We start from the raw sequence: 25,631 nt of genomic DNA, 5'->3' as shown, positions 1-25,631 counted from the left end.
AGAAGTGTACCGAAAAACCATAAAGGTTTTTAAGAAAACCCTCACTCACCCCTAGTGGGTGACATGCTTCATCATCGGGTTCCACCGGGCGGGCCAAATGCCTACCCATTGTGCTACAACACCTGCGATTGCAGTGGAGCTGGTTTTTCGTGAATCAGTGGTGAACTAGTGATAAATGTGGTTAAAACAGAGCGTACTGTAGCCAAAAATTAATTTTAATAAAGGCACAGCAAGCTCTCATTAAAATCAGATGTGGACAAACACTTGGCCATTAGTTTGAGCCAACTGTGTCCAAATGGTGATCAACGGTCGATGTTTCTGCTCAAGAAAGCCAAGTCTGCTGAGCTTTCATCCGGACCACAGAAATAGTGTAACAAACATTTACAATGCAACATCCAGTCGACTGGCAAAACCTGCGCGCTCAGCCAGCGCACCAGAACGCCCCAGATAAATAGGTTTAGTCAGTATAATAGCTGAGGGGATACAGCTGCCGGGAGCCTTAATTACAGCATTATGCTAATCGTCTCTGAAAAACATCAAAACCGATCCTTTTAACTTTTGTTTGTAAGCATACCCACAGGTCAAGCATATAAACATTTTTAATTGCGATCCGTGTTCCAAAAGAGAGCCCTCACCCGCTTTTTGAGCTGCGTATTGGACACCCCTGAAACCATCGCTCATTGTTGGAAGGCTGATGCAAACTGCAAGCCCGCTGTAAGCAGCTTAATTCACACAGTAGTGAAAAAAGACAGGGGTGAAGGTTAAGCCGTCTTTCTGGGTATTTTATTTTGTTCCTTGTGTTGCTGCGCAGCACAGTATTCCGCCCCCCCCCCCTCCCGCTGTCTGTTCCTTTCCCGCCCCCCCTCCCGCTGTCCGTGTGCTCGTAGGTGCTTGTTGCCCTATCTGGCAGCCACCTCGCATGCCGTAGCAGGTCCGCTGAAGCCGCTGGTCACCGGGTTCCGGTGGTGGCTGAAAAGTTGCAGCTGCTTGTTTTCCCTCTGGGCTTATTTTTGGCCATACATGCAGAATAATTACATCAGAGTGCATATATTTTTTACAAAGTTTTGTTTTTTCACTCATAACTTGTGGTTATATGCATGCTTGATTAGGTGTGCCTGCTTGTGTTTGTATATTCATACGTTTGGTTGTGTCCGAATCACATTGCTGTTTTTCCTGGCTTTCTCTTTGTGCCTGAATGTGTGTGGTATATGTAGCTAAAGTCAGTAGCACACATTTTCCGACGTTCACTGTAACGTGTATCAGTGTTTTGGCTGGCCACTTTTGAGCCCTGTTGTTGGAGCGTTGTGGGGTGTGGGGGGCATAATTTGCACGTCTTGGTTGTCATGAGTTACCTGTGAACATTCACGGACTCTGTGTACAATAAGCAAATGTATAAGCCTGGCAGACCTTGCTTTGCTGAAGGCACCCAGACCTATCAACACCCTGTTACCGTAGATAGTCCTCCTCTTGGTTTCCCTTCATTGAGCGAGCGTAATAACCTAGAACCCTCAACTATTAGTCTACCAACCTAACGGACTAACCATTACGGCTATGTTGTGCGCACTGTCTTGAATGCTAGAGTCTCAATTACATTTTTGGCCAGTTTCAGGAAAACACTGGCACTTAAAATCGAAAGGGATCGGTTTTCTAGAAAGAAATGATTGCATAGATTACCTAAAAATGGGATAATGACGAGCATCCCTACTAGTGCCCTGTGATTTCAGCTAGACACATACACAGCTTTCAAGGAAACATAATACACCAAAACATAATTTCCTATTTTTTGTGTTATTTGAACATGCATGTTCTATATTTCTGTTGCTAAAGTGTGGTGCTTGGAACACTTTAATAATATAAATCTAGCTTCAACTTGTGGTATTAACAAAGCCACAAGCTTAAAATATCTCTTTTGCCTGTGGTAGACTGTCAAACTTGAATTGTTTGTTTTCACTTGAAACTTTTGGCATCAGGGTTGGGACCGTTATGCATGACCCGTTGACGTCATACATTAAATGCCACAATCCTTAGCAGATGTCCTATTTTCCCTTTTTTCTGTTGCCAAGAACAGTTCCCCCTGAACACTTCAGATTCTAACTGGGCCTAGATTGATTTCTGCAGTTTTACTCTGGGTTTGGCTCTTCATTATTTCCTAGAAAATGTTATGCGGGAACTGTAAACACCTGTTCCAGTGGCAGGCAGCAGAAGGTGCGTGTTTCTGTTCCCGTCTGCGGGGGAGGGCTCTGTAGTAAACATTGCGGTGCTCTGGGTGGCACTGCCGTGGGAGCCGCGGATGATAAACTCACAGGGGGCTGGCAGCGCTGCCGGACATTGGAGGGCGAGCAAGGAGGCCGCGCCCGCGTCTCGCCACGAGACAGTAGCGACATGGAAGGTTGTTTGCGTTTGTGCATGTTCCCAAGTGGCAAAACTACATCTCGCAGTTACGCTGTATTTTGGAGGTGTGCTCTAATTGTATTACATCTGTCTTATTTATAAACCTGTCCGTCAGCATACAGCCAAGATGCCGCATGACACCAAACTACAAATTGTAATACTTCAAGAACATTATAGAATTAAAAATGTAAAAACACATCAAACATTTGTAAATATTATAGCGTTGTTTTCAAGAATGCGGTGCACAGTTCTAGAAGCAAATAGTATGCATATTTCTAATAACTTTCCGAGGAAAGCCGATCCTCAGTCACACCACAATGCTGCTTGGCATTTTTTCAAGTCGGGCCTGGCCTTGCATCTAGTGCATATGTGCAGTGTTTATGTATTCGAGACTCCAGAAGAATGGCCTTTTTGGTGGAGTCCACTTCCACCTTACTACTTCTTTGTCGCAGTTCTTACTTTATTGAAGTGTGTCCACCGCTTCCCAGGCGGACCCCAGTCCTGTTTTTTTTTTTGGTCTGGATTCCAGCAGACTACGTTGTACTTCTGGCTGAATTTCCTCCTTCTCTGGCCCTTGTCCTCATCATTATGCATGAGAGTGAGCGGAACTTGCTGGCAGAAGAAATGAGGGGTTCATTTTCCGTAATTTGCTTAACGGTGTTCCTGCTATATGCAACATGTTGTTTTCCAGCTCTTTGGTCTCACTGTAAACCTCTCCCCTGTGCTTCCGAGATAGTTGCCATGGTAGGCTTTCTAGATGTCCAGGTTTTCGGGTCTTACACTCCTGTATTTGGTCTTGGTATTGGGAATCGTTTGGGAGCAGCCCATTTTTTTGTCCTACATTGGATGGTTCTTCCTGCTTTGTCGTGTCAGGCAGGTGGCTTGGTGCTTATAGGCATGACCCGGATGAGGACTTACGTTCGAGTGGAGCACATTACCCGTGCATTCCTTCACCTATTGTAAGGTAAGAGACCACACCCGCATACTCTGTTCGTACGATGGATACTTCCCTACATCACTCGTGGGATTCCTCTTTTTACTACACCGTCCATGATTTAGTTCGCCGGTCCGGTTGCTGCTTTAACTCTTCCTCTCCGTTTTTGCAGCTCCACCTTTTGGACCTACACGTCCTGCCACGACCGGCTATTTCACCCAGAGCTTTATTTTAATTTTAAAGATATCCTTCTCGGACCGTCTCTAGCTGTTACAGTTTGTCAAGGTACGCGACACCAGACTCACCAGTATTACATTCTTTCACCACCCGTCATTACATGTATGTGCATTTTAACAGCGCCGTTACTGTTTCCACACAATCTCTATTCCTTGCTCCGCTACTGTCTCCGTCATTCACGCTCCCTCTACCCTGGGTCATTCGTCATACTGCACCGCTGCATGTTTCCCTATCCGCATTCATGCCCATGTACTGTCTCTTTGCCATTTTCCAGATCGCACCCTACAGCCACGTGCCTTTTCTACGTGCCATTCGTTATACTGTACATGCATAATTATGTTTGTGCACACAGGAGTTTCCCTCTACCAGCGACTTTGTAGGAGTGGACGTACCCAGTGAGTGCCCCTGCCCTACGGCTCCGCATTATCTCCACAGATGAGCTCTTCAGCGCGCTATTTGCTAACACCTATACTAATTGTAGTGCACATTTGTACATGTGTTCACACACAACCTTTCCCTAATAAGCACCTTTGTTTTAGTTTGTGTGCACCCCATTCTGCCTAGTCCTCTCTACACCGCATCTTAACCATTGAAATTTCACTACACACTGTGTTTTTCGACTATACACATTCATTGTAAAACAGTGATTTGTCTGCCTTCAGTTACTTTTGACCCTCGAATTTGGGTTTGTTACCACTTACCAATACCGAGTACCAGTGATGTTATAGACTTCTCTGGCATGTTTTGGTCTTCTCTTAGGAACGTACGGGGGGGGGGCGGGCTCTGTGTGTGTGTGTGTGTGTGTGGCTCTGTGTGCGTGTGGCTGTGTGCGTGTGTGGGTGCAAATGCAATAGGTCTCGCATTTGCGAAAGATTAAGATATTGACATTGTAAATGACAATGCCATTTATTTATCTGTTTTCAAAACTAACACATAAATAAACAATTTGTCATTTACAATGCCAATGGCTCTAACTTTGTCAAAGGCGAAACCGTTGCATTGTGTGTGTGCTGTGAGAGCTGTGTGGGCTGTGAGAGCTGTGTGGGCTGTGAGAGCTGTGTGGGTTGTGAGAGCTGTGTGGGCTGTGAGAGCTGTGTGGGCTGTGAGAGCTGTGTGGGCTGTGTGGGCTGTGAGAGCTGTGTGGGCTGTGTGGGCTGTGTGGGCTGTGTGGGTTGTGTGGGCTGTGTGGGCTGTGAGGGCTGTGTGGGCTGTGTGGGCTGTGAGGGCTGTGTGGGCTGAGAGAGCTGTGTGGGCTGAGAGAGCTGTGTGGGCTGAGAGAGCTGTTGGCAATGTAAATAACAATGCCATTTATTTATAAGTTAAAAAAAAAGAAATGTCATGAGCAATGCCAATAGCTCTAACGTTTCCAAAGGCGAAACCATTGCATTGTAAATGCTTGTTTATTTAAGGGCCTGGGCGAGGAAGTGATCTGCCCAGAATCACAGGTTGTTGAGCAGACGCTGGGACTCAAACTTGAATCCCCATCTCTGCAACTCTGGCGTTAGGCCACCTATGCCTATGCACAGACAAGGAATTAAAGTGACACAAGGCCAAGGTGACAATTGCCTACATGCTGAGCAACTGAAAAACCAGCAAGGCCCTTTCCATCACAAAATTATTCGAGCCCTCCAGCACAGGAGCACCTGAAAAGCAGCGAAGCCCCTGCTATTACTAACATACCCAGCCCTCCTCAGACCTTCAGCTCAGGAGCACATGAACAGCAGTAAGGCTCCTGCAATTTATAAATTAATCAGCACAAAACACAGCTGCTGGATCATCCACAGTAGCCAGGGGGGGCTAAGGTGAAGATTGTGCGCTTTCAAAACATCACCTGGCCCCCACAGCCAGACCCATTCTTCCTCGCCCACTGTGCCCTGAATGTGAGGGGCTGTGGGCGAGGTGTTAAGACTAACACTGTTTCCCCGGCTGTGTGGGCCCCAGGGGGGCCAAGGTGAAAATGGCTCAAAAGGCCTGAGCAACACCTGGCCCCCAGGGAGGCCGATTCTTGTAAACAACCACCCCTCCCCAGCCCAGCCTTAGCGTGATTGCTTTGCAGGGCAGGGGGTGCAGTAGAGGCCACAGCTGATAATCGCTGTATGGCCGCACAGTGAAGCGCTTTCATTTCTGTATCTGTCTCCGTGCCCTCTGTGGGCCGTTTTTTTCTCCCCTTTCCCAGTCGACAGAGAGCAGACAGCAGAGAGCACTCTCTGTGGACTGAGAAAGGGGAGAAAAAAAACGGCCCACAGAGGGCACTGAAACACCAGCCCTTCGGCCGATGCCCGAATGCCCGCAGTGCCAATCCGCCCCTGGTTGACGCAGCACATTCCGTAAGCCTCCCCGTGGGGCAGGGGTGTTGTAGAATGGGCCCTGGCTTAGAAGACTCATATTTGGGTGGGCAACAGATTGGAAAAGGATTTGCAGGTCTTGGTGGCGTAACTGGAAAGATTTTCAGGAAGCAGAAGAGGGCACACTGGTACTGACCGGGAGGGGAAAGATGAGGGAGGTGAACACGCTGGATGCACTTGGAGAGGGGGGGTGGGGGGTGAAACAGAGTGGTCAGGTGCACAGAAGGGGTGATACGGTCAGTGATGATGTGAGATGAGATTCTGAGGAGCCCCCTGCTGACACCAAGTACCATGGCCATGACTTTCATGTATGTAATCATTGCTTTGAGGGGCGTGGGGAGGGTGAAGACATGGCTCTCCAGTCAAGTGTTGACACTGTGATCCATTATCATTGCATTGCTGCTGATCGCAATGCTACAGTCTTGCTTTTTATATGAGTTAAAGCAATAAAAACATGTTTAAAAAAAAAAGATGACACTGGTTAATGGTTGCGAGTCCAGGCTCCTCCCCCTCCTTGACAATGGTAACAAATATTACATACTTGCTCCACATACCTGCATAAATACACACACAGACATGCACAACAGTAGTAGTGTAGTTCAGAAGTTTGTAATCATGTTTCTGTAGGAGCAACATGAAAATGTGGGTGGCAGCTTAAGCAAAAAACATAGGGCCTCATTTATGAGAAATGAAGCATCGCTGCATGAAAGCAGCGATGCGTCACTTCTCAGTGCGCACTCCTTGCGACATGATTGATGCGTCATATTTATAATATGACGCATCATGTCGCAAGGAGTTACAGATACGTCAGTATTTCTGATGTATCTGTAGGCGCAAAAGTGATGCATTGCTGGAGTGTGTCACAAAAGTGACGCAACTCCAGCAATGTGTACTTTCACATGGGCAAGTCCCATGTTGTTAGTGCCTGCGTCAGTCTTACGCCTGCCATGAAGCAGGCGTAAGATTTTGACGCATTAGCGGCCAAGAAATGGTGCAGTGAAATCTTCTAGATTTCACTGCGTCACTTCCATGACTGTTTCTTGCGTCAAAACGCCCCCTTGCATACATTATACCTGGCGCAGGTATGATGTGGAGCAGGGGTTTACAAAGTGACGCATCTACCTAGATGCGTCACTTTGTAAATATGGCGCAGCAAGGCGCATTTTTTACGCCACTGGTGCGTCACAAAAAGTGACGCACCGGCCGTGTAAAAGTGACGCACAGCCTCATAAATGAGGCCCTAGCCTCTAAATAAGCATTGTATAGACAAGCTTTAAACTTTTCCCTTCTTATGGTCCCTCTAGTCTGAACTGTGTCTATTAGAATTGAGTCAGACTTCCAAACATACGCCTTTGCTGTACCCGAGAGACATGCACGCATGGATGTGCTCACCTGTCTTGTGTTTCTCCGCAGGTTAGCTATGGCGCAATGGACACCTTGTTCAACAACCGCGTGTTGTTCCCTGCATTTTACCGGACTGTCCCAAGTGAGCTCATGCAACAAGACGTGATCATCAAGCTACTGAAGCACTTTGGCTGGACCTGGGTTGGGATGATTGTAACTGATGATGAGATCAGTCAGGGAGCGAGTGAGCAGCTGAGGACCAAGATGACAAGCAATGGCATATGTGTTGCCTTCTCAATAAGATTAATTCACAAAATGCGTTTAGAAACGCCATTCCAAGCTGTGAGGAACTCCACTGCAAATGTCATTATCACCTACTCCAACACCGAGTTATTCTATTACATACTTATTGCCTTGGATATGACTTCTGTAACTGGTAAAGTTTTCATCTTACCTGCTTCACTAGCCTTTACTGCAGAAAGCCTACCTGAACCATACCTAAAGCATTTAAATGGCTCGCTGATTGTATCTGTACCAAAAAGGGAGATACCCGGCTTAAAGGAATACCTTTCTAATGCCAGTCCCGTAAATACACCAAACAATCCTTTTCTTAATCGCCTCTGGTATTTAACATTTTCATGCTACCCAAATGGCACAAAAAAAAACATTCGTAACATTTGTGACGAGGACATAAGCCTGAGGACGGTGGGGCCCGCAATCTATGACGTGGAAAACTTCCGGCTTACGTTCAGCGTGTATGCCGCGGTGCATGCTGTGGCGCAAGCTTTGCACAATCTCTACTTCTCTGACTTGGAACCAGGAAAATCTCCAAACAATCTCAAGAAAACATTTTCACCATGGCAGGTAAAATTCGAGAATGTTTTACCATCCAGAATCAACTTTGAAGTGGAACGTTCTTTTCTCTCGCACATTGCTTAGACCACCGCCACTTTTGAGTGAGTTGCCTTTCATCTGCACACACGTTGATAAGCTCTGGCCTCCAGTACAAATATTGGGCCTCATTTATGAGAAGCCTCACTTCTCAGTGCGCCCTCCTTGCGACATGATTGATGCGTCATATTTACAGTATGACACATCATGTCACAAGGAGTTACAGATACGTCAGTATTTCTGACGTATCTGTATGGCTCAAAAGTGACACATTGCTGGAGTGTGTCACAAAAGTGACGCAACTCCAGCAATGTGTTCTTTCACATGGGGCAAGCCTCATGTGAAAGGGCTTGCCTCAGTATTACGCCTGCTGTGAGGCAGGCGTAAGATATTGACGTATTTGCATCCTTGAAGTGGCACAGTGAAATCTGGTAGATTTCACTGCGTCACTTCTACGAGGCTTACTTACGTGAGAACGCCAACCCTGCATATATTATACCTAACACAGGTATAATGTAGCGCAGGGGTTTACAAAGTTACGCATCTTAGATGCGTCACTTTGTAAATAGGGCGCAACAGAAGGCATGTTTTACGCCACCGATGCATCACAAAAAGTGACGCAACGGAAGCGCAAAACTCTTGCATGGCCTCATAAATAAGGCCCATTATATTTTGTCAAAGTTGATTAGCAATTCACTTGGTCATGTAGTCTTTTTATTAGTAACAAGAAAGCTAAAAGTCTAAGATTAGATTTGACAGTTGATCCTTCAGGATTACCGACTACCAGGCTTCTAGTGCAGGGGCGGCTCCTCCGCTAAGGTGGAGGAGCATCGCCCCACTGCTCACGGAGCAGTCTCATAAAATAAAATTATAATGACACAAGTTATTTCTGTTATTATCATTTTTGTTCCTCCTAGGTTGGGTGGGGCTGGTCTCCTGTGATGTCCAGGAGGAGGAGTAGTTGCTGCACACTCCAAATTGCTCATGACTGCTTGGATGCCCCCCTCGGGCCACCCGAAGCAGTCATGCACACTTTGTACATTCCTCACCAGGCTGCATTACACAGCCTGGTGAGAAACATGCAAACCCTCCCAGGTCCCGTCTGAGCGCCGAACTACGGCACTCAGACTAATCACAACACTGTTGTGATTGGACAGGGGAGGGAGCCTGGTAGCTTCCTGTTTCCGGATGGACAACACAATGGAGGAGAGGCGACTGCGGACTCAGTGAGAATGTAAGTAAGTTTTTTTGTTCATTTTGTAATGCTGCCCCCACCTAGCACGACCTCCACCCTCTTCTCCACTTCCGTTTAGTGTCAGCCGCTACGGGCTGCCACTGAGGTGAAGAGTACAGGGTCCCGATTGGCTAAACTTTGTACTAAACTGTGTAGTATGGAAAGGGAGAGAGCAGAAATGTACCATATTTGCAGAGATATGGTGCACTTATGCCTTGAGCTAGTGCATGAAATCCTTTTTAGGTCTCGCCTAGCCATGCAGCGCATGCGCTGCATGCCTTGGCGAGACCTATAATAGTCGGTTTGGTGGCCGAAGGTGGACAGGGATGTGCACGCTCATGGCGCCCGGACAGCCCATGTGCACGCTCATGGCATCTCTTTCAGCATGCACCTGGACAGCCGAGATGCACGCTCACGGCGTCTCTTTCAACGTGCACGATCTCAGAGACTGCTGGCATGCAGAGGTATTTTTCAATTGACCGACTGACACCCCTGAATGCACATAAACCAATGGGCTCATCTTTCACAAGCAGGCAGGCCCCTGAATCGGAAAGTGCGTGGTTTCCTCTCAGTTTGCACCCATCTCATCTGCTGATATTTTTGCCAAAGATTGAAGTCACTTTTGTTTAGCACTAGTGCTAGTAGCCCAGTTTATTCATTTGCAAAACATTAATTTGTTGAGGGAAGACAGCATTAGCAAAGCCACAGTGTCTGTATTAGTTCTGTGATTCCTTGGACAGCTTGGGAGACTGGAACTGTTCCAAAGGCTAAGAGTGTCGCAATAAATTATCTGCCAGGTAAACATTAATAAAAATAAAGAGTTATTTTCAAAAATTCTGCTCGAGACAGCGAGGTTCTGGAAACTGCAGATTCAACTCCAGGACTAGAAAGATCTGTGCCATTCTCATTTCCAAGGAGTTGCCAGGAACAGATTTATCCTATGGAACGTGTATTGAGTAAGGGCCCTGTGTGTGTACGTGCTAGGAATCGGAAGAAGCGGGATGTGTGCAAGTGAGCTTTGTATGAACAGGTGTAACACACAGAGGCGGAGCTTACAATAGAGCAGCAGGTGCAGTGAAGGCAGTGCCTAAGCATGTGATGGGCCCCCAATCATGGCTGTGCTTTTTTAATACCAATCCAGGGGAGGGGGCACCAGCTTTCCTTGCTTGCACGAGGGCCCATGGCACACAGATGTATTAATACAGGTGTAACATATTTATGTGTAGTATATGGTCATGATCATGCGTGCACAAGGGACATTTACGTAAAGATGTAGGTCATGTGCATGTGTTGGGCAAGTTCTGTGCCTATGTTTTGAAGTAATGTATATACTGTTTTTGTTTAAGTACTGGTTTCATATACTTGGAGGGAAGTGTACGTTCAGCATCCATAGCATGGATTTGGTAGATGTATGTGAGACATTTTGTAAGGAGGATAGGCAAGGGCCACTTGCTTGTAAAAAAATGGCACGTGTCTGTGCAAAGTAGGTTTCTCCGGCACCCTTCAGATGTTTCTCTGTATAAATCTGCAACCACTTTTACAGACCTCCTACTGGGAGGCCCTCCTGCACAGAATACATCCCCACCTCCCGGTGGTCAGAATGCAGTCTTGGTGACTGTCACCAGGTAGTGCAGCAGAGGGCCAGAGCACGCACAACACACACGTACACTCACGCACACCCTTGCTATGGTCAGACTCAATTATTTTTGTCATTAGCTCCAAAACTTTGAGATGCACCATAGTTTTACTGAGGACTGTCCAATAGGACAACGGAACACCCGTCTCATGCCCAATTAACTTGTTAAGTAAAGCATCAAAGAAAGGGCCCCAGGGCATCCTACTTTGCCCGCCAGGTTGAGACCGCCATCTCCTTGTCACTCACGGCCGGCTGTCTCTCGAGACTGTAATATGCCACCCTACACCAGCGTGGAGCGTCCCCACGCTTCCGCTCACCCTCGACTCCAGGCTCTACTTCCTTAGAGGTGGGCGGAGCGCACGAGCTCAGACTCCGGTGAGCGTAGCTCTGAGTCCACCAAACACAGCGTGGCTCGCCTGCACCACGGTGGCTGGGCATTGCCTCCTCGCTCCAATGGTCGAGGAGGCTTCGCCTCTTTCACTCCTTAGCAGAACAGACCTGTACATATATGACATAAGAGCAGCTGCGGAGGGAAGAGGGGCATGCCTGGTGAACCTAAAAGGTGGCAGTTTATGTTATCTTGGCACTCCCTCTCCAGGGAAAAACATCCACAGCCAGCCCTTCTCCTCTCCATTCTGGGGCGGTAGGGTGCAGACACCATGGAAATAAATTCCTGGCTACAACTTTGACAACACCGCGCAGCAGGCAATGGTCCGGCAAGTGCGCTCACACAGCGATGCGGAACTGTTGACAGTCTGACGAGAGGGACACACCTGTGTAGGTGACAGCCTTAAGGCATCGCCAACTTCAGAATCGGCCAATAATGCTACGATTAGGCCGAGTGGGAGAGTAACAGAGCTACAGTAGACAATTATGCGGACTCTGGATACAGAAATGTCTTTAGATCTCTTATCTTGCCACATTTGTAGTGCATTCAAAGACTAAGGTCTGTTTTGGTCGTAGCTGCCTACTCTTCCTTCCTGCTTTTGAATTGCATGGCCTGGCGTCAGGTTCCCTGCCTTTCTATGCTGCTACCGCCTCTGCCTCGAAGCGCAACAAGCATTTGCAAAGCAATAGGTCTCACAGTTGTAAGAGTTTTAGCTATTTGCATTGTAAGTAACAATGCCTTTTATTCATATATTTCGAAAACCTGCAAGCGGTGCGTAAACAGGCACTTTGTACATTGTCATTGCTTACGAGAAGCAAAGGTGGCAGTAACTGCACCTCTTATACTGCCAGCCTTGCTTCTCATAAGCATGAACTTATAAGTACAAAGTGGATGTTTACTCACCGCTTGCAGGTTTTCAAAGCTCCTAAATAAACAGCATTGTCATTTACAATGCCAATAGCTCAAACTCTAGCAAATGCAAGACCTATTGCATTGCAAATGCTTGTTGTGTCTGTGTGCAGAATGTTGCACATATGCTGAGAGGAAGTAACAAAGAGAAACAAAGCGTTTTCTCCTTGTTACGCCAAGGGTAGGTAGGCACACCATTTTCGCTCACTCCGCAGTTTACAGACTCTATGTAAATTTGGGTTTGTTTCAAAATCCATGTGTGGATGCTCGGGAATGCCTCTGTTTCACGATGGAACCCCTCGTTGATGCGAAGTAACGCAAGGCAGCGCTACACGCTGCGTTGTGTTAATTGTTTTTCTACAAAGCAATGCAAATCAGGCTTTGCGTGGCTGAGTAAATCCCGATTCATATTTTGCATTGGGGCTGTGTCAAAAAGGTGACACAATGCAGACTTAAACGTACAAGTAAATCTTGGCCAGCATGTCTTCAGTGCCATAGGCTACACTTGTGACAAATGCATGGAGTTGTGATCACAGAGAAAAAAAGCTCCACCTGTAGATCTTCCAATATTTACCTGCGGGTCCCACAGACTTTTTCGCTCCCTTTTTTTCTCACTATGCAAATGACAATGTGGGCAGGGTGAGGGGTGGAGTTCCTCTCTCTCTCTCACAAGAAATCTGTAGAGAGCAAGGCAAAGATGATCCACATTACAAGGTGGATGTCACTGTCACACTGGGCAGCGCCATTTGCTCTCAGTCTTGAGGAGGACACTCTCTCTAGCCAGAAGAACTCAACAACAACTCAGTCAAGCAGTTCTTTGAAGGAGTACAGGTAGGTTTTGAGCTCCACAGCCTGTGTACCTTCCTTTCCTCAGATTTAAACATCAGGACACTTTCCTACCTAATGTCTATTGGGGTTACTGGATGCATTCTTGCCCCTAGTCTAATTATTTCCCCTTTAGTGGTGCACCAACCTCAGCCAAGTCAAAATATGAAATTTTACCTGGCTGACAAAGTCAGTAAACAATAATAACATTAATATTAATGATTTATAGAGCACATGGCTTCTCAAAGAGTGTCCTGTGCTAAACAGACTAAATGACCCATCACAGAAAAGACCAGCCTACTGATGTGCTGAGTGATACAACTAAGATTTGAGATTGCGTTTAAAACAGTGCTCATCTTTCATAGACCATAGGTTTGAGGGAAGGGCATTGAAAGCTAATGGCAGCAAGGTAGGAGAAACGAGTACAACCCATCTTTTCCTCTTGAGTCGTGAAACCACAGGAAGTTCAGTGCCAGAGAAGCAAAGGGGTCTATCAGGATGATATGGAGTGAGCCTTTTGATCAAAAACAAAAGGCCACTCTGATGAAAGGCTCTGTGGGTTAAAATGAAGCCTTTAAACTGTATCCTCTGTTTGATCGGCGGCTAGTGAAGCTCCTTAAGGTGATAGCGAATATGTTCACCAATGGGGACTTTCAATAAAAGCCGTACAGCAGCACTGTACCAGCTGAAGTCTCTTCAGCTGGGTATGCCTGAAGACCCCAGTAAAGAGAGTTGACATAGTCTAGCCAGGAGGTGATGAGGGCATAAATTACCAACTTCTTGGTCTCAAGCGGAAGTAAATACTGGAATTTCTTTCTAGATTTTAACATTCCAAAGCAGGAGTCCACCACACCCGCCACCTGGAGGCCAAAGGCAGCATGATATTCAAACTTTACCCCAAAATTGTGCACTGTAGTAGCCTGGGTTGGCTGGGGCGGGACATGACTGGGAGAGGATTCGCCATCCCTGGGGGAGCTAAATAAAAGGATCTCTGTTTTATTGGGATTGCACTGTAGGTTACTGAGCTGCATCTAATGGAAAACGGCAGTCAGACTGGTCTTAAAACTGCTGAAGGCATTGGGCATGTTTCTGTCAAGAAGGAACAGGGTGTCACCCACATAAGACACAATCTCGACGACAAACGACTCCACCAATGAGGCCAAGGGAGTCATATATATGTTAAACAGCATTGGACTTAGAGCAGAGCCCTGGGGGACACCAAACTTTAGTGGCTTGAGATCAGAAGCAAATGGAGCCATCCAAACTGACTGGCTTCCATCAGACAAAAAATAACTAATCCAAGCCTGCGTAAATCTACCCATGCCTAATTTTCCAGACGGTGCAAGAGGATGGCAGTCAGACACCGTATCAAAGGCTGTGGATAAATGAAGGAGTGTCAGTGCGACTTGTTTCGCTTGGTCCACAGCCAGCTTGATAGTGTCAGTAACCTCCACTAAGGTGGTCTCTGTACTGAAGTACACGTTCACAAACAGAAGGAGTTGGGGTCAGACCATCCAGCCTCTCACAACAGTTGCAGTTTTTGACCCTTGTGGGTTTCAATGGAGTTTAGTTCATCTTGCTTCATGTGCACTTCAGTCCCATGACAAGTAGCATCCCAGATTATTCTGTGTCTCTGATAGAAAGAGTATAGAAGGCATCTCATAATACTTTTGGGAATGTTTATATCTGTCTGAAAATTCTCCAGACAATCATAAACGTTTGTTGTCTTCCCCTCTGAAAGAGCTGACTCCAGGAGGTAGGGATGCGCATTCAGCCCTTTGCTTTTGTTCAAGTGACATTGGTTGCCCAGAATGCTGTACACAGAAATGTCATTTAACATAAATACTGTGTCCTAATTTTAGATTAAAAATATTGTCACACTGGGTGTAGATTTTCTATTAATTCCAAACTAGTAATATTTCTGAAGACAATATTTAGGACTCAGTATTTATGTCAGACAATAGTCTGCCATTCTTTGAAATGGTGTTGCTTCATCAATCACACATGCTGACCGGTCCAAACTGTCTGTTCAACTGAGATAAGCACTGAGTTGTTTGGTTCAACACTGACACACAGCAAAACTCCATTATGGAAGGGAATCCCGCTGAACAAAGTAACTAGACTGAGGAGCTATCGTAAACGGGACCTACTTGGAATATTCAAAGGATGAGACTTAATAGACAGGGTGGAACTAAAACATTAGCACAACTACAAGACAAATACAAACTGATGAAGTGTAACATTTTAAATACATGAATACAACTCTGCTGTGCCCTAATAACATGCTTTGTACCCTGGTATGTGGTGCAGACATGACCTCATTGGAAAACAGAAGTATGCCAAAAAAGTGGTGGATGGAATCGTTGAATAAATCTCCGCCACTGGTATTTGCTTGCGCCGTATCCTAGACCATTGTTATTTTGCACAATATGCTGCGTCAGTTGGACCCAGCCATAGGCAACCCAGTCTTGGCAATGCTTCAATAGGAGCAGTTCAGTACAAACTGCTATGCCAGGACCTCCCTGAAGAGGAACACAAGCAACCCAAGACCGGTTTTGCCCTTCTTAGGGCTCATCAGTCGGGTATAGCTTGTTTTGGGTGGCACTGCGTTTATGGGACCTGTGATCGTCCTTGAGAGAATTTATTAGAGGGGCAGCCTCATCCACATACAAAACCCTAGCAAATAATTTGCCGGATTGGGTAGGTAAATTTAAATTGGCTTGGGAAAAGGAACACCACCACCTGAAAGACATAGGCAACACTCTGTCAGCTCTGATAAACCCAATGAAGATAGCTTTGAAAGCAAGGTTGTGCCCTGTCCAACTGAAGATATTACACAGAGATTACTTCAGTATGAGTACGAAGCATAGAATAGGTTTGACCAAATGGTGGCATGCATATATTGTAAATCTGAAGCTGGTACTTTTCTGCACCTAATATGAGAATATAAAGTCATCCAAAAAATTGTGACTGCTGAACTTCGTTACGATAGTTAATAGCAAAATTCGATTTACCCCTCACTCTCAAATATGTGATTCTGAGAATCCTAATAATATTGGCCTGTACAAATGTAAGCCTGTTTGTTTATTCACAGTGGCTTATGATAGCGAAAAGTTATACTGCTAGCTAATCGGGCAATCACCCATGAAACAGGAGTTCATGGCAAGTATTGATATGTGCATGGAAGCAGGGAAATTTGTCGCCAAAAGTAGAGGATGTCCTCAAAAATTTGGGAAAATCTTGAGCAATGTAGAGCTCATTATGACCTAGATGTTGAAGATGCTACCAATATAGGGGCTAAATGAAATGTTGGCCCGAGGCTGTCGAAGGACACAAGGAACAACCATTGGAAATGCAATAGGTCTCGTATTCGAGTGCGTTAGAGGCTTTGGCCTTGTTAATGGCAATGTCTTTTACCCATGAGTTATGGACTGTATGTATGTGATGTGTAGTGGACTTATGTGGGTTGGATTGGAATTGCTAGTTGTGGTATTGTGTGATGTGGAGTGGATTTGCTATATGGCTCCTGTTACCCATGGCGGCTACCGCAATCGCAGTAGCCGCCGTGGGTAACAGGAGCCATATAGCCCTGAAAATTCAATCGCAACGATCACAACAAATTCAACCAGAAGAGAAAACGCCACACAGGTTGACAGGCAGCCACAAAAATATCCCCAACCAGAACATGCATACAAATAAAAGAGAATTGAGATATATCAACGGCGGAATAAAGAACTACATCAAGGGTCTGGTAGAAGTTATAAACGAGACAGATAAGATATTGAAAGCTGTCCAAGTAGTCTGAGTAATACAATAGGAATGCAACTATATAATGCGCAACAGAAAGTGCATTCCAATTGAAATTCGATTTGAGTTCATATTGCCGAAATAAGAGACGATCTACTAAAATTTAAGATAGAAGAAGTGTATGAGGAAGGAAATATATGATATTTTGTCCTGATGAAGGTGGAAGAAAAAAATCTTATTCCACTGAAACGCGTCGACTCTTTGGTTTATGTTAAATCTGGAGCAGGACACAGAGCCTCATAATTGTATATCGGATTTGAGCCGTGTTTGTAGCATGAAAACAGATTAACAGCATTGAGGGCTGATACATAGGGCCCCAGTCTTTGGTTTCCTTTCATATAATGCTTTTTTAACTTTACATTGTTGATACACTGTGTGTTTTTCAGAATTTTATTCATTCTTTATGTGTATGAATTTGTTATGTATTTCGAAATGCACTATTTATATTGAGTGATTAGACGTAGAACAAATGTTTTTAACTATTTTGAACTAAATAAATTTGATCAGATATACATTTTTAATTGTTTTTGATCTGTTCCAAATCCATAAATGAGTGGTGTGTATGAGGTGTAACTACAGTGATCTAGTCCATAGGGAAACTTATTTTAACTAAATTGTTCACCTAGTTTCTTCACCATAATCGGAAAAAGTTATACAACTGATTGTCAGTATGACCCTTTAATTCATATTTTTTGCTTTTAAAAAGGACAAATGTGAGACTTATTAGCCATGCATAACCACAACCACTAAACATTTTTTTTTTTAACTCATACCTATTTTTGAAACCGGGGACCGAAGAAGATACCAACAATGTACAAGTGTAAAAAAAAAAAATGAGATAGCTCCCTGGACAGGGAGATAACACCTAACCCATAGTTGCTGTTTGTATCTCTCGAACGTGTTTAAAAAACCAGCCCATAAGCACTACTTACCTGTGTTTGGCATGGTTATAGGAATACCAGTACGCATGCGCATGGTTAAGATACTACGTTAGACAAGTCATGCAATGCAGGCTCATGGAATGAGACAATAAATACTTTAAATACAAACATGCAGCATGCCCACGCGATCTCCCTAGCATTAGCCAACTTTTCCCCAATAATCGTCCTTCACTGCAAAACAGATTCCGCGATGTAGGCTCACAGAATAAGAATAAGAATAAGAATAGCATGTTCTCGTTGCCCATCTATTGCCCTGTATTTTGCAGCAATATCCAAAAGAAAACGCATAATCACATCGTGGATCCAAACATGCACATTTCTAGGGTGTAGCAAATCATTACAATGCTAAGTGGAAAACGACTTGGACATGATATGGATATGGAAGAGGGAGAACAAACGTAAAAAAGGAGTTCCTCCAAACAATAGATAAACACTGCAAGGGTAAGAAAACTGTACTTGGCTGGTGCTCCTCAGCCTTGAATGGAAATTAAATTTTGGCTGCACAAACCAGTAGGAGGCAGTAAAGAAGAGCGACAGTGGAGTAAACCTATGGTAAGAAGCAGGCAGGAGCAAAGTCATGTTATTGTAAACAGAAGGTCTTGCCGACAGCGCATGCGCGCTGCCCAGGCTCAACCTAAAAAAGAGCAAATGGAGTGTTGATGAATGCTCTCCATGGTCTCTCACATAGCCCATGTGGCTCGTTTTACGTGCACCTTACCATGCAGTGCTGTATTCGTACCAAATTCAACTCGGAATCATTGTTTGGTTGTTTTGTTCCATTGATTTAAACAATGTTAAAAATATATTCCAAAAACAACCTTGACACTAACAACTTGACTATAATGGCCTAAGCAATGATGGGTGAGAGGAATGAGATGTGTTGGGAAATTCATGATGAACAGAGTAGAGAGTTGTCTCCATGTCTGTTTTTTCTAATATGGCAACCCAGCTTTGAGGGCCTAAATGTACACACGAAGATCTTTATGTACTCCACAACATCCTACACAAACAAGCACATGCACCTCACACTTTTGGAACCAGGGTCTCAGTCATGCCAGACTACACATGTTCGCCAGTGGGAGCCAGTAGGTAGCATCGCCAACCTGGGGTGCAGGTAAGAAAGCTTGTAACTATAAATAAGCTGCATTAAGCTGTTAATCATGTCATGATTTTGACACAGGGACGGCTATCATTACTCTTGAAATGAAGTTCACTTTGGGTGAACTTTTTCTCCAGCACTACTGAGTAATCTCCTGGGGTACAGCGTGATTGAAATACATGTAGAGCAGCTATTAGTGGACTTTGGATATCAGTTTAATGTGCAGGAAAAAATATTGAGTCAAGCAGAAATATTTAAATGAGGAGGCAGGTTGAATATGCTTACTTCACCACGGAGGTTTTACCCCAGGGGCAAGCCACCCCAGGGCTTATGTAGAGTAAAACCTATGGCGGAAGAGCCTTTTCCCAATGCCCATAGCCAGAAGATGATACATAAAATGATAATACCATAATGTTATTATCATTTTATTTATTGCTGTCTGAGACGTGCAGTCAGTATAGGGCGGGTGGTCTGGGCATGGGAGGGAGGAGGAGTAGTCTACTTATAAGTGTGCTTGTCTGTTTGGCCGGGCGCCTTGGGCCAGTTAAACAGGCATGCACACTTATGTTTCTCCACCTCAGCTGTGTTGCACCGCTGGGTTGGAAAAAAAGTCACAGGCTCCAAGGCACTGTCTGAGTGGCAAATGAGACTGCTCAGACCAATCATGGCGCTGCTCTCATTCTATGACAGCAGTGTTTGGATTGGGTGGGGAGTCTGTCCCTGGGGCCCATCCACGTCCGGGACGGATGGGAGGGGCAACGAGGCGGCTGGAAGCATTAGCAAGAGCAGAGCAGCAAATAGTTATTCTTTTATTTTAATATTATTACCCAACCCCAAGCCTCCTCCCTTACCACCAGTCTGCCTTTCCACCCTAGATAGGTGGTGGCCACCACTGCATAAGCCATCAATTAATGAGCAGAACCTAAGTTTTGTACTTGGACTGTGTCAAGATTTTGTGGTAGTTGGGCATCAGGCACTTGGTCCAGGACTTCTTCCAGCACCCCCTAGGCCAATCATTCCTCACTTACTACTGTGATGCAGCCCTAAATCTCACTAGAGTCTAGGGTCACCCAGGCACTCGTCAGCAGCAGACTGGACTACGGAAACGCCCTCTACGCAGGAGCCTCGGTCAAACTCCTGAAATGGCTCCAACGCATACAGAACGCCTCCACACCCCTGATCCTCGACATCCCCCACCGCAACCACATCACACCCCACCTGAAAGACCTGCACTGGCTCCCTGTCGACAAGAGGACAACCTTCAAGCTCCTCACCCACGCACACAAGGCCCTCCACAACACCGGACCATTGTACCTCAACAGCCGACTCAACGTCTACGCTTCCACCCGCCAGCTCCGCTCCTCCGACCGCGCCCTCGCAGCTGTTCCCCGTATCCGAAGAGGGACTACCGGCGGCAGATCATTCACCCACCTTGCAGCCACGACATGGAACACCCTCCTCATCCACCTACGGCAGACCCAAGACATGCTGACCTTCAGAAGACTCCTCAAGACCTGGCTCTTCGAACAGTAGCAGTCCCCCTCCACCCGAGCGCCTTGAGACCCTCGCGATTTAGGTAGCTCGCTTTACAAATGCCATGATTGATTAATAGAGAGATAGGGCCACTGGAGTGTAAAAGATCCCACGTCTCACTCAGTTCTGACTTACTTTAGCTGTCCAGTAAGGCCAGTTGGCTTTCACTGAGGTGGAAAACACATTGAGATCTTCATTGTCAGGTACTCCATGCTTTACCTGACTGAACTTAGGCTGTAGTACAATAGATGCACAGTGTTTTTAATCTGGCCCAAGGAGACCAAACTAAAAAGACAGAATAGCAATCATCAAAATGCCCTCTGCTCTATTGTTGATGTAGAGACAGAGGCCACTGGACAGCTGAGTGACAATGATTAGCAACGACATTTCTTAGACATTGGATAAATGTGGCTCAGCTACTAGCCCTAATGTCATTGCCCCTACTTGGTAATGTTTTGTTGCCTCCTCTACTCAACATTTGCCTCTTATCCATGTGCCAATATATGCTCATAGCTCTTCTCCTATAGTTATTAAACTCCTTAATCTAACTCAGCCCTAAAGTGTTGCAAATCCCCGGATGTAATCATTTTACTCATAATAAGGTAAACAAGTAATTCAAGTTTTTTTATCAGAGGTTGATGGTGGGTAGTACTGGAACACATCATAGTGTAAAAAGTGTTGAATTCGGGAAACATCCTTCATGACGCAACTTTTACAACGTAGTGCCTTTACAACGCGGTATTTACAACGAAAACCAGTACAACGCATTGCGCTGGGGGGCGCTCTAGGATAGGGAATATGTTTAATTTACTATCCAACACCTTCCCTAGTGTCCACGGGGACTGGAGTTAGAATAGTAAATTAAATTATTCACTATCCAGCACCCCAAAGCACTATGACCCACATGCATCATTGTTAGAAATTGTGATTTCTTATTTGCGATTGTTAAGGAATCGCAAATAAGGAATCGCAATTGGCTATTCATGATGATTTTCGCATTTTTTGCAGAAAATCGCATTTTTCTGCGAATCGCACAAAAAATGCGAATTCTTAATTGCGAATTCGCAAATTGCGAAAAACACCACATGATGAATTGCATTATTCTGATTGCCAGGAAGCCAGTAAGGCAATCACAGGCACCTGGGAACTGGTTTGACTGTGGCTCTGGCAGTTGGATTTTGAGGCTGCTTTGAGAGGTTGCTGCTGCAGTCTGTGTGCTTCACTTTTGAGGAGAAATTGAGATGGAAAATCATGAAGAAGAGGGGCCCTCAAGAAAAAGGAAAATTAAGTTTTCAGAGAAGGAACTTGAAATCCTTATTGAAGAGGTGACTGACAGGCATGATCAACTTTTTGGCAAGTTGTCACATAAGGTGCCTGATGTTGGTAAAAGAAATATTTGGCTCAACATACAAACCAAGGTGAATGCTGTTGGTGTTGCCCACCGTGAAATCAGCAACTTACAAAAAAGGTGGTACGACTTGCGCAGTCGCGCAAAGGAGAAGATTGCGTCCAGAGTGAAATCAGCAAATAAAACAGGAGGTGGTCCCCCTAAAGACATACCTACAACCCCTTTGGAAGACATTGTGGAAGGGACACTTTTGACTGAGGCTGTTGTGGGTGTCCACAACATAGACACGTCTGATCTCATTACCCCTTCTGAAGGTAAGTCTGATTATAAGATGTTAGAAAACATTTTTAACACAATTGTGGCCTTAGCCAAAGTGAAAATAGGGAAAGCTTGTTTTTCAAAACCCCATTTACTCATTACATTACATTATATGAAGTTGCCTGCTCCAGAGTACAAATGTTTTCATGCTTTAAGCAATGCATCTTGGGAAATGTAGTTTTTTTCTAGAAGTTGTAGGGTGAAAGGCATATCAGTAACTTTAAGTGAGACACAGAGCAATTGTAATGTTAATGAAAGCATGTCAAGGAAACAAGTAGACATAATGTAACTTTGTTTTTATTTTCACATTTAAAAAGCAACTTCAAAAGTAAAAATATCTTTGCCCTTTTTTCTAACAGAATTGCTTCAAAAATTAATAGAGCAAGATTTGCGGGATTTCAGTACCCTAGAAATCCATGTCAATGAAGAGGGGAATAATCCAAGTACTTCCACTGCTAATCTGCCAGTGAATGAAAGGCAAAGAGTATGCCAGTTATTGCAAACTGATTCAGAGGAGGGTAACAGTCAAAATAATCCTGTGACAAGATCTGAACCAAGAACAACAGTCACCAATGCAAGGCCTAGTAGGCGAAGGAGGCAAAGTCAATTTCATAGACGACGTCCTAGAACATCAAACTTGGCCACATTTGAAGAGGGGTCCTGCACTGGCAGTGTTGTTGAGGACAAAATATTGAAGATACAGCGCCTGCAAGGCAAAGATGTCAGAATTATTAAAGGCAAAATCGCACATATGTCTAAACAACTAGGTGGCATTCATAGCACTATGAATAGGATGGTTGAGGCTTTAAAAAATGGCCATGAGGCAACTGCTGAGAAACTTGACAGGATTGCTAAGTCTTTAGAATCAATGTGCATTGTAATGAAAATGCAACATAAGGAAAGTTTGAATAGGCACCTGAGGCTAATGACCAGCTTACATGGTCAGAATAGACAGTTGTCACGTATTTCTAATTGTGCAGCAAAAATCTGCAAACAAAATGTTGTCATGCATGAAAAATTAAATGATGTTTTTGTTGAAATTTCAAGGGGAATGGTGAGAGGGAATGATTTAGTACAAGCTACAAACAGTTGTGAACCACCAGGGATTTCTTTTTCAAATGTTAACAGTGTTGAGGGTCCTCAAAATGTAGACCCACCTGAGTGTGCCAATTCTGGGACAAGACGTAGTAATAGAAATGCGAAAGAAGGGAGCCTAATGGTTTTGGAGAAAGAAAAAAATGCTGGGAAGGCTTTAGGTCTGCGAGGGCGTAAAAAGTAACATGATTTCAAATTTATTCCCATGCATGACTATTTGGAGAATGTTGCATTTCCCAACAGTTTCATATTTACAAGAATTTTTTCCTTACAAACATGTCATGATTTGATTTAGTTATTTGCTGAAAAAGCTACTTTGAAAGCACTTCATCTTATGTTTGTTGAAAGACATTTATGGCAAAAACAATAATAAAGACTTGTACCTTATTCAAAAATAATTTTGTGTAATCTCAGCTCTTCTTCTCCTTCCTTCTGCTGCTTCTGGTCCATGTTTTCTGGCTGGGGGTTGCTGTGGTTGATTGTCATTTGGTGGTAAGACATCTTCTTCTTCCAAATGTATGCCTCTCTCTGTTGCCATGTTGTGTAGCATTGCGCAGACAGCAACTATTTTACAGCAAATTTTGGGATTATACTGCAAACTTCCACCAATTTTATGCAGTATGCGGAACCTTGATTTTAAAACACCAAAGGTTCTCTCAATGACATTCCGAGTTGATTTGTGTGCTTGATTAAAATGTTGCTCCTTTCTAGTTGCTGGGTTGAAGTATGGAGTCAAAATGTAAGACCGGACACCATAGGCACTGTCACCTTTTAAAAAACATAGATATATAAATGAAATTTCTAAAGCAATTAAAGTGTTTGACTTTTTGAAAGAGAATATAAATTGATTTTCCATATTTACCTAGCAAATAACCATCTCCAAACTGTCCAGCAAGAAGTCTTGCATGTATTGCGCTGTGCTTAAAGATGTATGAGTCATGGGCACTGCCAGGGTAACTAGCCACTATGTCAGTGATAATGGTCTTTGAGTTACATATCACTTGAATATAAAGTGAGTGGAAAGATTTCCTGTTACGGAATATATACTCATTTTCTGAGGGTGGACATATAGGTACATGTGTCCCATCCACACAGCCTATTACATGTGGGAATTGTGCCAAACTATAAAAATCTACTTTGGTTTTCAACAAATCCTGTTGAGAAGTAGGAAACTTAATATAATTCCTTATTCTTTGCAACATAGCACCCAAAAAAGCATTAAAAAATCTAGAAAGGGAGCTCTGGGAGACACCACCAGCAATGGCTACTACTCCCTGAAAAGAACCAGAAGCTAGGAGGTGTAGAGAGCATAGGACTTGTACATGAGTAGGTATTGCTTTTGTCCTGCGAGTCTCCCTTTGCAAAACAGGGTCTAAATCATTAATTAAATCTAAAATTAAATTACCAGTGAGCCGGTACCTATCATAAATCTCATCATCAGTTTGCCCAAGCAAGGTTATGCGTACTCTAAATATTCGCTCTTGTATCTGCCTTCTCCTCCATCCTGCTGCTACTCTCAATCTGTGGCGGCGTGCCAAAAAGAAAAGTGCTGCCATTGTGCAATGCTCCTGGAAGTTCTGTGAAGCCCAACAAAAGAGGGAACTTGAAAGACACCTGCCTTATATACTGTGGCTGCCAATCAGCAAGGCACTTGTGATATGTGTTCTGCCTTAAAGAGCAGTGCAGATGAATGAGAGTTTCAGAACATATATAACTATACTTTCACACCCAAATGTCTTTTAAATGTTAACATCAGCAATTCCTACGCAAAAAGATTTTTGGGTAGTAGCAGCATAAATGTATCAATACATATGTACAAGTTTGCCTACCAACATATCAAAAACAACATTGTGTTGGGTATGGAAGGGAGATCAGGACATCCCTCCTGTTACATATTACTTTTTAACACACCATTGTGTGCATGTGTGAGGTCAGACACCATCAGCCTTTGACATATTTTTTAATATAAGGCCTGTTTTACTCCATGTAATACAAATCAGTAATTTTGTAAGGCTTCTTCCACTTCCCTAAAGGCCCACTACAGCTGTTTTCATGCAGAACACAAGTTTCCCAATGACTGCGAAAATTTAACACCAAGTCAGACTTCTTCTTATTTTTGGAAATGCAATTTGCGATTTTATGTAAAATCGCAAATTGCGATTTTTGATGTATTGGAAAAATTCGCAAAAAAATGCGATTCGCATGAATTGCGAGACATTTAAGACATCGCAAATGTACTTGCGATTTCTTAAAATGCGAAAAACAACAAAAACAATCATGCATCTCAAATAGATAGATTGCATTCGCAAACGGGTGAATTATGCGATTCGCACCGATTGCGAATGCAATCTACTTT

General features: G+C 44.3%; 1 protein-coding gene across 1 annotated transcript in view; it reads left to right on the top strand.

Annotated features, from left to right (window-relative positions):
* The first annotated feature begins 7,335 nt into the window (after positions 1–7,335).
* Positions 7,336–25,631, top strand: part of LOC147684939 (vomeronasal type-2 receptor 26-like) — a 166,083-nt gene continuing 147,787 nt past the window's right edge. The window contains exon 1 of the mRNA XM_086940824.1: positions 7,336–8,115. Within this exon, the coding sequence (XP_086796950.1) occupies positions 7,336–8,115 (780 nt within the window). The remainder of the gene's footprint in view (positions 8,116–25,631) is intronic.

Source organism: Lissotriton vulgaris, chromosome 10 (assembly GCF_964263255.1).
Source record: "Lissotriton vulgaris chromosome 10, aLisVul1.2, whole genome shotgun sequence".
In the NCBI taxonomy this organism is placed as follows: Eukaryota; Metazoa; Chordata; class Amphibia; order Caudata; family Salamandridae; genus Lissotriton; species Lissotriton vulgaris.
This window is presented reverse-complemented; position numbering and strand designations above follow the sequence as displayed.